This window comes from Sparus aurata, chromosome 17 (assembly GCF_900880675.1).
Source record: "Sparus aurata chromosome 17, fSpaAur1.1, whole genome shotgun sequence".
In the NCBI taxonomy this organism is placed as follows: domain Eukaryota; kingdom Metazoa; phylum Chordata; class Actinopteri; order Spariformes; family Sparidae; genus Sparus; species Sparus aurata.
In genome coordinates this window covers 29,976,173-29,991,325 of record NC_044203.1, presented here as the reverse complement: position 1 = coordinate 29,991,325, position 15,153 = coordinate 29,976,173, and the positions used below count along the sequence as shown (strand labels likewise).

Genomic DNA, 15,153 nt, shown 5'->3' with positions numbered 1-15,153 from the left:
GATCCACTCCAGCTCTTGAGAAGATGCCTAATATTCTGCATTCAATAGACATGTTATTTCTGATGCAGGGAATAGAAATCGGGATCAATCTGGAATCGAGAGAATAAAGAAGTATCGGCCGAACTGTGAGTATGAGTGTGACTGTGCGAGTGAAACAGAAGAGAAGTCCCATAATGGACCTGCCAGCGTAATGATTCTGGTTGAAAAAAGCTAATATGGGACTGAAACATCAACTTAAATGTGATTGGAACATTTTTCACTTCTTGGTGAAAGAAAGTTTGTAAAGAAAAGTAGATAATTTGAGTATTTTCCACAGGAGCAGGAGGAGTTCTGGATCTGAGACAATCGGATAAGTGAGAGGTACATTCAGGCATACGACTGTCCAACACGTAGAAAAGGTAAAGTATTTGTATTTTTTAAATGTATTTTTAATAATAAAATAAAAAATATCAACATATATGCGTGTGTGTATATAGACTTGATTTCCCACAGAATGGCTCATTCAGAGACAATTACAAATGTTAAGTACTGGTGATCTCTGACCTAAGTGGCGAAGTAGACTACGATTACTATGATTATCTTTATACTTTATCTTCTAATACATTTTTTTTTTCTACTCATTACGGGCAAATTTCTTCACTAATAATCAGACATTGTTGCATTTTAATTCTTCAGTTTACCACAAGGATTAATTACAACCACTCTGAGAATGATGATATTAAAATCATTCTAACTTTAGCTGATAATCAAGATTGATCGAAATGGGGGCATTTTGGTAAAATGTTTACATGAGCACTTATTATCAATACTGATACATGATTTGGAATTATATTTGTGACCGACTGTGAGTTTTCACACATATGGTACCAGTCAAGATCATCTGGTTTACACAGCAAATAATGTATAAGGGTAAGTTTAATGAGAAGTTATATAATAAAGGAAAAAAAGCCCATAATGAGTGTGAAAGCAATCTCTGCTGATGAAGACTGTCAGTAAGTAAAGTGGAGGTGCGCTGGTCCTCACACAGATATTATCTAAAGTTTTAAGTATATAATCACAGTGTGTAATCGCAGGGATAAGAATAAGAAGAGCTAAATGTCAGTACCTCTGGCATCCTGTCCTGTACATATATGATGTCATGTCCTTTTAATTTTCCAGGCAGAAACAATGTCCACTAAGAAGAAGCTTTGTGAAATGTTGAATGATTTGAGCGCTGAGGAGCTTGAAGCATTCAAGTCACTCATTGAACTGGAGAAAGGTTTCCCACTCTTCTCAAGGGAGCAACTCAAAGTGACAAAGACACAGGACATCGTGGAGCTGATGGTGGAGACGTACAGCCAGGAGTGTTTGGAGTTGACCAAACATGTCTTAAAGAATATGAACAGGACCGATCTGGTGCAGAGTTGTATTGACACCGAAGGTAAAGCATTTTATTATGTAAAAATAGGAAAGTTGTCTCGGCTTATGGGCCGAACAGCGGTGCAGAGTACCCGGCCTTCTTGGAGTCCCTGGGAGGGGTACTGGAGAGTGCTCCAACCGGGGACTCCGTCGTTCTCCTGGGGGACTTCAACGCCCACGTGGGCGATGACAGTGTTACCTGGAGGGGTGTGATTGGGAGGAACGGCCTCCCCGATCTGAACCCGAGTGGTGTTTTGTTACTGGACTTCTGTGCTAGTCACAGTTTGTCCATAACGAACACCATGTTCAAGCATAAGGGTGTCCATATGTGCACGTGGCACCAGGACACCCTAGGCCGGAGATCAATGATCGACTTTGTGGTCGTGTCATCTGACCTCCGGCCGTATGTCTTGGACACTCGGGTGAAGAGAGGGGCTGAGCTGTCAACTGATCACCACCTGGTGGTGAGTTGGATCCGCTGGCGGGGGAGGAAGCTGGACAGACCTGGCAGGCCCAAACGTATCGTGAGGGTCTGCTGGGAACGTTTGGCAGAACCCTCTGCCAGGGAGATCTTTAACTCCCACCTCCGGGAGAGCTTTGACCAGATCCCGAGGGAGGCTGGGGACATAGAGTCCGAATGGACCATGTTCTCCACCTCCATTGTTGACGCGGCTGTCCGGAGCTGTGGCCGTAAGGTCTCCGGTGCCTGTCGCGGCGGCAATCCCCGAACCCGGTGGTGGACCCCGGAAGTAAGGGTTGCCGTCAAGCTGAAGAAGGAGTCCTACCGGGCCTGGCTGGCCCGGGGGACTCCTGAGGCAGCTGACGGGTACCGGCAGGCCAAGCGTGCGGCAGCACGGGCAGTCTCGGAAGCAAAAACTCGGGTCTGGGAAGAGTTCGGGGAGGCCATGGAGAAGGACTACCGGTCGGCCTCGAAGAAATTCTGGCAAACCATCCGGCGCCTCAGGAGGGGGAAACAGTCCTCCACCAACACTGTTTACAGTGGAGGTGGGGAGCTGTTGACCTCGACTGGGGACATCGTCGGGCGGTGGAAGGAATACTTCGAGGATCTCCTCAATCCCACTGACACGCCTTCCATTGAGGAAGCAGAGGCTGGGGACTCAGAGGTTGACCCATCCATCACCCAAGCCGAAGTCACTGAGGTAGTCCGTAAGCTCCTCGGTGGCAAAGCACCGGGGGTGGATGAGATCCGCCCTGAGTACCTCAAGTCTCTGGATGTTGTGGGGCTGTCTTGGCTGACACGTCTCTACAGCATCGCGTGGCAGTCGGGGACAGTGCCTCTGGACTGGCAGACCGGGGTGGTGGTCCCCCTATTTAAAAAGGGGGACCGGAGGGTGTGCTCCAACTATCGGGGGATCACACTCCTCAGCCTCCCCGGTAAAGTCTATTCCAGGGTACTGGAGAGGAGAATTCGGCCGATAGTCGAACCTCGGATCCAGGAGGAACAATGCGGTTTTCGTCCTGGCCGTGGAACACTGGACCAGCTCTATACCCTCCGCAGGGTGCTCGAGGGTTCATGGGAGTTTGCCCAACCAGTCCACATGTGTTTTGTGGACTTGGAGAAGGCATTCGACCGTGTCCCTCGTGGCATACTGTGGGGGGTGCTCCGGGAGTACGGGGTCGGGGGCCCTCTGTTAAGGGCCGTGCGGTCCCTGTACTGCCGGAGCAGGAGCCTGGTTCGCATTGCCGGCAGTAAGTCAGACCTGTTCCCAGTGCATGTTGGACTCCGGCAGGGCTGCCCTTTGTCACCGGTTCTGTTCATTACTTTTATGGACAGAATTTCTAGGCGCAGCCACGGGCCGGAGGGGATCTGGTTCGGGAGCCAATGGATCTCGTCTCTGCTTTTCGCGGATGACGTGGTCTTGTTGGCTCCTTCGAGCCGGGACCTCCAGCATGCCCTGGGGCGGTTTGCAGCCGAGTGCGAAGCGGCTGGGATGAGAATCAGCACCTCCAAATCCGAGGCCATGGTTCTCGACCGGAAAAAGGTGGCCTGCTCCCTCCAGGTGGGAGGAGAGTTCCTGCCTCAAGTGGAGGAGTTTAAGTATCTTGGGGTCTTGTTCACGAGTGAGGGAAGGACGGAGCGTGAGATTGACAGACGGATCGGTGCAGCGGCCGCAGTAATGCGGTCTTTGTATCGGTCTGTCGTGGTGAAGAGAGAGCTGAGCCGAAAGGCGAAGCTCTCGATTTACCAGTCAATCTACGTTCCGACCCTCACCTATGGCCATGAACTCTGGGTCATGACCGAAAGAATAAGATCCTGGATACAAGCGGCCGAAATGAGTTTCCTCCGCAGGGTGGCAGGGCGCTCCCTTAGAGATAGGGTGAAGAGCTCTGTCACCCAGGAGGAGCTCAGAGTAGAGCCGCTGCTCCTCCACATCGAGAGGAGCCAGCTGAGGTGGCTCGGGCATCTGTTTCGGATGCCCCCGGGACGCCTCCCTCGGGAGGTGTTCCTGGCATGTCCCTCCGGGAGGAGACCCCGAGGAAGACCCAGGACACGCTGGTGTGACTATGTCACTCAGCTGGCCTGGGAACGCCTTGGGGTCCTCCCGGAAGAGCTGGAGGCAGTATCCGGGGAGAGGGAAGTCTGGGTGTCCCTGCTCAGGCAGCTGCCCCCGCGACCCGGCCCCGGATAAGCGGAAGAAAATGGATGGATGGATGGAAAATAGGAAAGTACATCAGCTGGAACACTTTTTGTCATATATTCTAAGTCTGTACCTTTTGCAACAGATACTGTGTATCCAGATCCAATTAACACTTTCGGAATTATTTAAGAAACTAAATCTTATGTCACTGCCACTGTGTAATTAAATCCTTTAAATCTTTTGAATCATAAATGTTCATTAAGCCTGAAGTTGAATTAATAACTAATAAGTCTTTCCTCCCCTGCAGAGAAACATCGGCCTTCACTGATGCAGAGAGTGAGTATGTCACATCACTCTCACTTCACACAGTGCAGCTTTTATCCAGTAGATGAAGATATGTGTTAAATCTACATCTAGTGGAATATACAGTACATTTTCCTTGTTTTTTAAAAATGTGACAGGGTGAAAAAAAATCATAATCATTGAGAAAAAATGGATTAGTTTTAGTTGCCCTTTCATTTTAGAAGAACGATGAAAACCCCTCGTTCTAGTATTCAGAAGAGATCATGTACTAGGTTAAAGGTATTTCATCCTAATGTTAAGAAAGAAATGCAAACAGATATACAAGTTTGTAAAAAAATAGGTATATTGCAGAGACAACACACTGGAAAGGTGAGTGACGGCAAGAAACGCAGTAAGTGTGAGTGTGAGAGTATTGAAGGTTACAATCTCATATGGAGCAGGCTCTACAAATAACCTGCACAGGCGCATTAGAATTGTACATCCATCAGGGCAGTTGGAAGAAAAAAGACAAGCAAGTGAACCTACTGCTAATGAAAGTGTCAGTTTGTCTGCTGCAACTGTTGCTGCTGCTGCAGCCTCTACAGTACACCACCACAACCACCTCCAACTGCAACCAGAGCTCTATGACACAGTTTGTGCAAAAGGCTATGTACTTTAAATTTATTTTTTGCAGCACTCTGTTCCATGTTGATTATACTATGCCATATAAATAATAAACATTTGATATAATATATGTTTTGTACATTAGTAATTCATTGTACACACCATGTTTCATTATTTTTGGTAATAAATTAATTAAAGCAACAAAAAAAATCTGAGGAGCCAGTTGGGAGCCAAAAGAGCCGGCTCTTTTTAGTGAGCCGAGCCATAAGAACCGGCTCTCTTTAAAGAGCCGGAATTCCCATCACTACTGTAGCTAAAGGAAACAACAGCAACCTCCAGGCAAGCACCCTACATGCTGAAAGTTGCAAGTTACTCTAATGCTGATCTGGTCACAAGCTAGCAGCTGTTACTTTTACCTTTGCTGGTTTTTAGCACACTTTTTTACAGGGTCACCATTGCTGCTTCCTGGGTGTAGCCCCGCTGAAGATGACTGTGATTGGTTTAAAGAAATATAAACAAGTATTAATATTAATAATTGGTGCAGCGAGACCTTTCCACTGCTGACACAATGCCACAAAGAAAAGCCTGGCTGTGGGAGTCTATCAACTCTGTAATAAATTTGTGTGATATGGTAGATTTTCTCTTACCACATCAACATTTCTAAAACACAAACATTGAGGAGATGGGAACAGAAAAATCTGTGATCATCCTTACACCCATGAACATTTTCTCTGAATTTACCAGGTGGAAACGACGGCGTCTGATGTAGCGCTGCTTCTGGAAACACTGAATGATTTGAGTGATGCAGAGTTCAAGAGGTTCAAGCAGGAACTGACTTCAGATTTTGAACCGGGAATTTATTCAACCGTCGGTTCGATGCAGCAGATGGCAGCAAACATCCCAATGCTGCTGGCAGTAGCAGACATGCAGGACACAGCGTGTTTAATGGTCCAGAACTACGGTCAGAAGTCTTTGAATATGACAAAGGAGATTCTTGAGGAGATGAGAAGAACTGATCTGGTGCAGAGGTTGTCAGACAGCAGCTCAAGGCCCGAAAGTAAGACACTAGAGTCAAACACGTGTTAAAACCAAAAGGTCCTTCATAAGTTTAGAAGAGAATTCAAAATTCAAAAGAATAACATGATCTGTTATGTAGAGAAAAGAAACAAAATATAGTTTATGACTATTGTGCAGTAATAAAAATATCTGAGGAGAGGAAGTAAAATATCTGTGATGAATTATAACTGTTGACAAGGTTTGAGTTTAAGTTTTTTCTTTTTCACCTCAGAGAGTCTCTCCAGTGAACACCAGTCTGCTCTGATCCACAAAGTGAGTAATATTACATCTGACGATGCAAAGTACAGTTTCTATTCAATAAGATTCAGGTTGTAAAATCATATCAATACAAATGATCATCATATTTTCTTTATGAACATATACCTGGATTTTTACAGGTGGTGACGATGGTGGCTGTTAAAGAGCTGCTTTCAGAAACAATCAATGATCTGAGTTCTGAAGAGTCAAAGAACTTGAAGTGGTTTGTGCAGTTCACGTCCTTCCAGAGGAGCCTTCCAGACATCCAGTTGGGACTAGTGCAGAAGACAGACAGTACAGACGTACTGGTGGATATGATGGTGAAGAAATACGGTCTAAAGTCTGTGGACATAATCAGGGAGATTTTCATGGACATGAACCGGACTGATCTGGTGCAGAGGCTGCCAGAGACCAGCTCACCACCCAAAGGTAAGTTCAAGAGGACAACTGTCACACTAATCTATAATAATAAATATGTGTGGTTACAAAATCTTTATCTTTTTTTATATATTTTTTTTGTTTCGTTAATGGCCTGATAGGAATCTGGCTAATGTTGTCAACAGAATTACACTCCACTGTGGAGAGAGATATTTAATTTCTTAGTTTCCTCATTGATTCCCTCTCTGATCTCTGTAATCATGTCTTCCTCCTGCCTTCAGTTCTCACACCTGAAACTGAAACATCAAAGGCTTTTTATTCTCAGGACTCAGTATTATACTCAGGACAAGTACACATAAATGTTACACACAGAGTATTAATTAATGTAATAACAGTTGTCATTAACTGTGTTGCAGCTGCTGCAGGATCATCAGCTGAAGTTTTTGGTGTGAATACCACAGAGAAAGGTAGGTGACCTATATAAATGTATGAAATGAGTCCTGTGGGTATTTTACTTCATATGTCAGTGTGTATGAACATTGACTACAGTTTATTAGAAAATAATAAACTGTTTATCAGAAGAAATGTGTTAATGATTTTTTTTTATGATGTTACTATTAAGTAGATTTTCTCGACATTTTACAATAAATCTTTAATATTAGAATTCTTATAGTCTCACAGTCTGATTATGTTGTTAAATTAATCATTCATGGGTCTTTTTTATGTTTCCTCTCTCCTCAGAGAAACACTCTGTGGAAGAAGATTGGCCTGCACTGATCCAGAGAGTGAGTGATGTCACATCTGTCTGACTTTAAACTGAAGCTAAGATAATTAATCTGTTAGCTGATCAACATTTTGACAATAAATATATCAATTGAGTAGTTTTTAAAATCAAAGATCCAAACAACACTCTCTTGTTTCAGCTCTTGTGAAGATCTTCTCCTTCTCTCTGTATTGTATCTTTGTAAACTGAATATCTTTGGTTTCTGGGCTGTTGGACAAACAAAGCAAGACATTTGAAGGTGTCGCCTTCGACTTAATGAAACTGTGATGTGGACTTTTAGCAACATATACGACATTATTTTATTATAATTTTTGTTATAATAATGGTTATTTGCAGCTCTACTTTAAACAATACAGATAAGAGGAAGTTCAAAATCATCCCCATCTTGAATATTATGAATGAAGAACAAAAACATTGTTAATTTTCATCTGAAGGTTTTTCAGAACTGAAGCTGCATTCAGTTTGTTTTGTGTTCACAAACAGGTAGTAAAATAAAAAGTCATGAACCTGTACAAAGATATAAGATAACTATAAAAGAAGATAAAAGTAAATTTATTTGATGACACTGACAAAATCTATACATATAATAAAACAAGTTTATGTGATGAATTGAAATAAATGTTATCACCTTGTGCTGATGTTCTCTTACCATATCCACATTTCTTAAACACAGACATTGATGAGATGTGAACAGAAACATTTTGTTTTTATCATCCTTGCTGAGAAACTGTACTTTAATCTCATGAACATGTTTTCTCTGAATTCAACAGGTGGAATCGATGGAGTCTGTTATAGAGCTGCTTTTGGAAACACTGAAAGATTTGAGTGTCACAGAGTTAAGGAGGATCATGTCTAACATACTGAAGCTACCTCACATCCGCAGGCATTCACACATCTAATATAGAGAGATGACTGCAACAGGCATACAGGACACAGTGTTTATAATAGTGCTGACCGACGGCCAGCAGTCTGTGGAGACAATCAAGGATTGGTTAGAGAAGATGGAGAGGACTGATCTGGTGCAGAGGTTGTCGGACAGAAGCTCAGGATCCAAAAGTGAGACAATAAAGATAAAAACACGTAAAAAATAATAGAAATGGTACATAACAACTTTGTCATAAGTTTATAAGCTATGTCTTCTTCTGTTTACAGTTTAAACATTAAAATCAATTATATTGAGAAAACAGAACACATCATCTTATGTATAAAATATTTTTTTTCTGATTAATGTGAAGCATGAAAAACAGTTGATTACTGATGTCTGCACAGAGCACAAAGGATGATAAAACACCCCCAGCCACAGTCTTAAAGGGACTACAACTGACATTTCACTGCGCAATCTTGTCCTTTAAAATTACAAATGAATTAATCTTTTGTCTTGTCTAACATTGTTCATCATCAGATGTTAGACCAGTCATCAGTTATGAGTGACTTTCTACCTCTTCTCGCCTCAGAGAAACACTCTGCAGATGAACACCGCTCTGCACTGATCCACAGAGTGAGTAATGTCACATCTGACTTCATACAACACAGCTTTCCTTCAATAGATGGAAAATATGATCGTCATATTTAACATTTTAAATAATAATATGACACAAAGTTTTTTATCTACTTACTTTTATTGTTATTTATCAGATAAATGAAGCTACATTCAGGTCGAGCTCTTTAGTGATAATTTTTATCAAACAATAATGATATAAAATCTTTTCCACTGAGGATGAGAAGTTTGAAATGTTTTTCCACCAGAAACATCCATTTATTGTATTTTAAGCCATTTTGAAAGCATTAAGGAAATATATGACATGAAATAATAAAAAAGTTTTTTTGCCGTCTACTGTGACATCGGTGAGCTTCAAAGAGACACATTTCTGTCTCCCAGTGGATTAATTAAACGTCTCATTAATGTATTGATTATTTCAGGTAGCAACAATAGCAGCTGTAAACGAGCTGCTTTCAGAAACCCTGAATGATTTGAATGATGAAGAGCTTCATGAATTCAAGAAGTTCCTGCAGTCGATTGTCGTCCTGAAGGACCTCCCAGACATCTCATGGAGTTCAGGATCCTCAGCAGACAGAGAAGAAATATTGGGTGAGATGGTTCGAACCTACGGCCGACAGTCCTTGGAGTTAACCAGGGAGGTTTTCATGGACATGAAGAGGACTGATCTGGTTCAGAGGTTGTCAAAGCCAAGCTCAGGAGGTAAAAACAAAGAAGAAGAAAAACAAAAAACAGTCACATCACAGAATCATGTGTATCTCATCAATGGCTTCAATATATATTATAATTTGTAATAAACAAATCTGCCTGAGTTCAAACTCACTGTGTCAACAATTTGGAAAACAATAAATGGGAAATAAATCTTTGAAGATGAATTAATTAAATCAACAACTCTCACACAGTCTTAACAAAAAACAAATGATAAAAGTTAATTACATTTGTTTACATTGTGAAGATGTGTATAATGTGTCATCTTGCATATTCTTTTCCTTTGATTTCATTTTTTAGTAACTAAGCCTTATTAAAGTTGTTCATACTCTCCATGTGTAACTAGATCATAATCCTCTCAGTCATCTCTTATTTCTTTTCTCCTCAGAGAAACGTTTTGTGGATGAACATCGACCTGCACCGTCTGATAGAGTGAGTCATATTAATCATATAATCATACTTTGCTTTGATGCTGAAGTAACTAATACTTTGTAAACACTGACTCTGATAAAAATGCTAATCTTTAACTATCACAGTAGAGAAACTACACATTTGCTGGATTTATCCTTTGATTTTTTTTCAGGCAGCAGCGAAAGCAGCTGTTAAAAAGATTCTTTTGGAAACCCTGAAGGGTTTAGGTCACATAAAGCTCAATAAATTCAGGTGGTTGCTGCAGTTCACAAACTTCCAGAGGAGCCTCCCACAAATCAACTGGGTGTTAACAGGGAGTCACCCTCGGTTGGTAGACAGGGGAGGGCTACTAGTGCATCTGTTGGTGGAGACCTGTGGCCAGCAGTCTGTGGAGGTGACCAAGGAGGTTCTCATGGACATGAACAGGACCGATCTGGTGAAACTGTTGTCAGAGGCCAGCTCAGTGCTCGAAGGTCAGAGAAAGAAACATCACACAATCATAATGTGTCCCATAAAACATAATAACTATAAATAGATCACTCAAGTGATGTCTACACCATAACTACAACAATAATAACAGTGGTGAATGATGTTGCTGGGATCACTTTAAGAGTGATTTGTTCAATGATAGAAAGGACAGAAACAAAGAACAGCCAATCTAAATTTACAAGGTGTCACATTCACACCTTGTGAATCTCTATTGTGACGTACAATTATGCTGAAAATTAAACATTGAAAAAAAACCTGAGACATACTGCTGAACAGTCTTTGTTGCTGATCTGATGATTTTGACTCATACAAAAGTATGAATGAATGTTGTCTTAAAGATAACAACTCTAATACAGAGTGTTGGATTTTCCAAACTCCTCTCAACATTTGCAGAATTTCATGAACCCATGTCCCTCGGGTTTTTATGTTTTGTGCCTCTGTAATGTACAACACTAACAGGTCGTCAGTATTCCCTGAGCTACTGACACAGCTTGAGTGTGCCGTGCATACAGAACGGACAGGAAGTTAGCTGAAACAACAACAACAACACTTCCAGCAGCTTTGAAAAAATCTTTTGGAAATGCATAGTCTCATACCTGTGAAACACAGGCCTCACACCATTTCAAAGCTCAGAAACGCAACAAAAACTCCTGTAGAACGTAGATCTCTCCATCATATGTGTGTATACATGTGGGCTAGTTCCTAATCTGCTTTTTAAAAAATGCATGTGCATCACAAAAGACTGCAGACAGGAAAGTTAACAGCTGAGCAGCTGAAGGGCTTTCTGTCTGTCCGTGTGCTCCAACAAACTGCAGAAAGCGGTGCTGTAACATCAACATTTACATTAACAAAGTTATGTGACTACTTCTGTATTTTGTTTCCATATTTCTCAGTTTCAGACATCATTATTATATATCATGTAAAATTGCTCTCATATCAGAGCAGCGCTTTTCAGGAAAATACTGTGGTGCTATACCAAGAGAACATAGAGAAAGTTACCTGATTTATATGTATTTATATTTATATTTATACCGGTTTTATATGTCAACAAAACATTATTTAAAGAAAATCCTATGTGTCTTCACAAGGGCCTTCAAGAAGACTGGAACATGAGGGTTGTGGAAGCACTTTGGTAATCTCTTACATTAATTCATTTCTTTATTTGTTCATTTACGTGATGCTGCAAAACGAGACGTTTCCACTTATTTTCTAAATTGATCATGTTCTGCAGCAGGACTCCAGTGACTGGACTAAACTTGAACCTGAAGTGAACAGTACAGATGCAGATGAGGCTCCAACTTACAGGTAAAATAACATCATAAATACTGCGTCACAGTAAACTGGAACTACAGCAAATATTAAGATTGGTTCTTGGAATTTATTACACAAAGAAAACTAAAATCTTTCTGTGGGCTGTTACTGGTTCAGTGCAAACATAAGGCACATTTCTGTACAATTCTTCGATTGTCCCGTTAACTCTTTTTGTAAACATACAGAAACTAACTTGTTTTCTGTCCCACGGCTCAGCCTTCAGTCTGAAGCAGGAAACTTTGAATGCAGTGTCTCTGGTTTGCGCTGGGTCTGTAAGGAGAAGGTCAGTTTTAAGTACCAGTTTTGCTCTTGGGAGGAACCTATGGAGAGGATGGAGAGCATGAAATACATGCTTGCAGGTCCCCTTATTGACATTAAAGTCAATGCTGGGAAGCTGGATGTAGTGTTCCTGCCACACTGGATCTGCATAGGTTAGTGAACATGAAGAAAATAATAGAATACATTTATAAACTTTAAAGTTCTGACAGCATGTGTAAAAATTTAATTTAATCCTTTTCTCCTTACTAATCATGTGTGCTTGTATTTTGTGCAGATGACAACCCTGAAATAAGAGACAAGTTTGCAGTTCTACACATCCATGACTGTGGAGACGTTGTGGAAAAAGTGGCTGAGGTCACATCGTCACATGTCAAGTTATCAGAACCAGTTTTTTCTCCAAGAGCGGTCCTGATGAAAGTCGGTGTTCCAGTGAAAATAAACTGTAACATGTTGATATATAAGACCAACACGGCATTCCTGACGCTCCATGTTTATCTGATCCCGTGTGATCCTGGACTACAACAGGTTATTGCACATCCTACTGTCACCAACAGGAACTATAAGAAGACACTGAATGGCATCTGTATAAATTGTATAAAATACAGACAGAAAACGATGTTGATGACTGTAACGTTGTTCTTTGTTTTTTTCTTGTACAGGAATTGAACAGGAGACAGTTATCATCTGGATACAGAGCGATCCAAAAGCCACATCCAGAGAAGTCCCTGAAAATGGGTGATCGCTTCATCCTCACAGCAGATTTGGATGATGCAAAAATTTATCCTGAGGTTTGGTTTGAACTGCTTTTAAATCTTTGGATGGACTTTGGTTCAGGATGAGTCATCTGAACAATTGTTGACACCACCACATCACAAAATTATCCTATTTTATGTTTTTTGTCACATACTGAAAGTCCCAAACCCCTTTCAGCCTGGACAGTGCACACTTATTTCTTTTTGTTTTGTTTTTGCAGAACTTAAAGCTCAGATATAAAAGCAGATTCCCAAATTTCTTTGAAGTCTACATTAAAAAGCCAGACACAGACTTCATGCTCAGCCTGGCACAGAAAAACGAGCGTCAGCCTGTATGGACCCGTGAAATCAGAAAAGGTGAATTTTCAGTAATACCACAAGAACTGATCTACACAGCCACTTTGTTTTAGTTTAACTTACATGTTGTTAAAGCACATGACCGTTGTTGGAAAAGGATTTTCTTTAGATCTGTTTGTTTCTTTCCAGATGAATATCAAAGCACCGGCCATAAACAAGGTAAGACATTTTAAATCATGTGTATTTAGAGGAACAACACTTTGGATTTTAGAATCACAAGATTGCTTCACATTGAGTTTCAGAGATTTCTTTTTGTTTGCAGATTTCTGAGCTTTTTTGATGCCTCTGTGCCAGATAATGTACAATAATGTTTTATGATGGTGAAGTCTCACAATCTCTCTTGTCAGAGTTGAAGCAGCAGCATGGGAGCAGTACAGTGTTCAGCAGTGCTCAGTACATTAAATCCCGCTAACAAAATAATCAACAGAAAAACAGGTTTTCAGGCTAATGTCTGTTCAAAGACAACTGTCTACTAACCCGGTTGGTGTTCGTTAAATATTTTTAAATATTGAGATGTTTTCATACATTTTAATGTCTGACCTGCTGAATATCAGACGCTGCGACCAATGAAAACATCCTGCTGCCGCCCTGACAGGTGTTTGTGATGCCTGACATTAACCTAATCAAAGTGTTTCTCCTCCTCTCCGTCCTCAGTGGAGCACTTTGTGGATAAACACCAGTGTGATCTGATTGCAAGAGTGTGCAATACAGGACCAATCTTGGATAATCTCCTCAGGGAAGGTGTAATCCAACAAGAAGACTATGATACAATCGGGACTATCCCGACCACTCAGGAGAGGATGAGGAAACTCTACAGCGGCCCCCTGAAAGCAGGAGGTCAAGCAGCCAAAGACGTCTTCTTCAGAATCCTTGAGGAGAAGGAGTCTTTTCTTGTTGCTGACATCAAGAGGAGGGAGTCATAAATACTGTGACAGGAGTTAAATCAAGAGAACATGAACCTCTGAGCCTGCCATCTTCACACGTTAACAGAACAATCATTTCACAGCCTGTATGTAAGAAAGTATTCATCCTGGTGCTGTATCCATCTGGTTTGTTCTGTATTTGTTCTTAAGCTTGACTTTCTTCATCCAGTGATGATGTAAAATGAATCTCAAGGTGTTCAAACATTTTATTAAGATTGTGTTGGGGTTTTGTGGGCCAAATACGACATCACATATCATGTGACAAAATGACCTGAGGTTAAATAAAACATTTTTCATTCAGTGTCGCTGAACAAAGAGCATCAGTGTTAGTGATAGGACTACAGATTTAATAAATTAACAAAAACAGTAACAACTTTTCGAGTATCGATTTCGTTTCCCAGCAGATTTCAGATTCTTAACTCTTGTAAATCTCAGAGCACTTCTAAGAGAAACCTAAGTGACACTAACAACGCTAAAATGTGTTAAAGAATTACTGGTCACGTTGAAAGAAACTCATTTTGTTTTCCAGCTGAAATTAAACTCCAAGGTATGAAGCTCCAAGCCCAATGAGTCATTTTTTATTAAATTAGTATTTTTGTATTATATTGAATTAATTTCAGATTTGATTTCTGCACAGCAAACTCAAAATATGTTTAACTCTTTTTCAAATAATCTGTTTTTTTATTTCTGATTTTGATTTCATACAGATACAATTTTGACTTTGTGATTATTTTTATATTTTGACATGTGTACTTTTAAAAAATGATGTCAGTCTATCATGTTTAAATAATGAAATTGTCTTGATATGACTTAATTCCTGGTGTCTTGTGTTTATTTCTCACTAATTTAGCGATAGCATTTAATTCAGTAAAAGTACATTTTTTAGAATATGGACAAATTTGAAGGCAGCTCCAAAAACAAAGGAGGCAACACCAGAGTGAACCGACACTGCTGATCTTTGCTCTCTATCCTCAGCTGTAACTAGTGTAGCTGAGGGTTATGGAGGGCGCAGAAAATATGAAATAACCACACAGAGGCTCCATTG

The 15,153-nt window shown here is 40.8% G+C and overlaps 2 protein-coding genes across 4 annotated transcripts in view; one reads left to right on the top strand and one right to left on the bottom strand.

Moving 5' to 3' along the window:
- The window catches only part of LOC115568091 (uncharacterized), a 276,579-nt gene that overhangs the window by 96,418 nt on the left and 165,008 nt on the right, over nucleotides 1-15,153 (bottom strand). The gene's annotated exons all lie outside the window — the stretch shown is intronic.
- On the top strand, nucleotides 6,523-14,922 carry LOC115568095 (NACHT, LRR and PYD domains-containing protein 1b allele 2-like). 3 transcript variants are annotated; one of them, XM_030395174.1, is made up of 16 exons: nucleotides 6,523-6,647; nucleotides 7,013-7,063; nucleotides 7,338-7,381; nucleotides 8,151-8,436; nucleotides 8,835-8,878; nucleotides 9,301-9,580; nucleotides 9,975-10,018; nucleotides 10,170-10,470; nucleotides 11,575-11,618; nucleotides 11,721-11,791; nucleotides 12,014-12,228; nucleotides 12,351-12,601; nucleotides 12,736-12,864; nucleotides 13,050-13,185; nucleotides 13,315-13,344; nucleotides 13,840-14,922. In XM_030395174.1, the coding sequence occupies exons 4-16, from the start codon at nucleotides 8,289-8,291 to the stop codon at nucleotides 14,106-14,108; spliced, it is 1,962 nt and encodes a 653-aa protein (XP_030251034.1). In that variant the 5' UTR covers nucleotides 6,523-6,647; nucleotides 7,013-7,063; nucleotides 7,338-7,381; nucleotides 8,151-8,288; the 3' UTR covers nucleotides 14,109-14,922. The 3 variants fall into 3 exon arrangements, with proteins under 3 accessions (XP_030251034.1, XP_030251033.1, XP_030251035.1); XM_030395173.1 differs by having other exon boundaries at nucleotides 11,718-11,791; XM_030395175.1 differs by lacking the exons at nucleotides 6,523-6,647; nucleotides 7,013-7,063; nucleotides 7,338-7,381 and having other exon boundaries at nucleotides 8,336-8,436; nucleotides 8,783-8,878; nucleotides 11,718-11,791.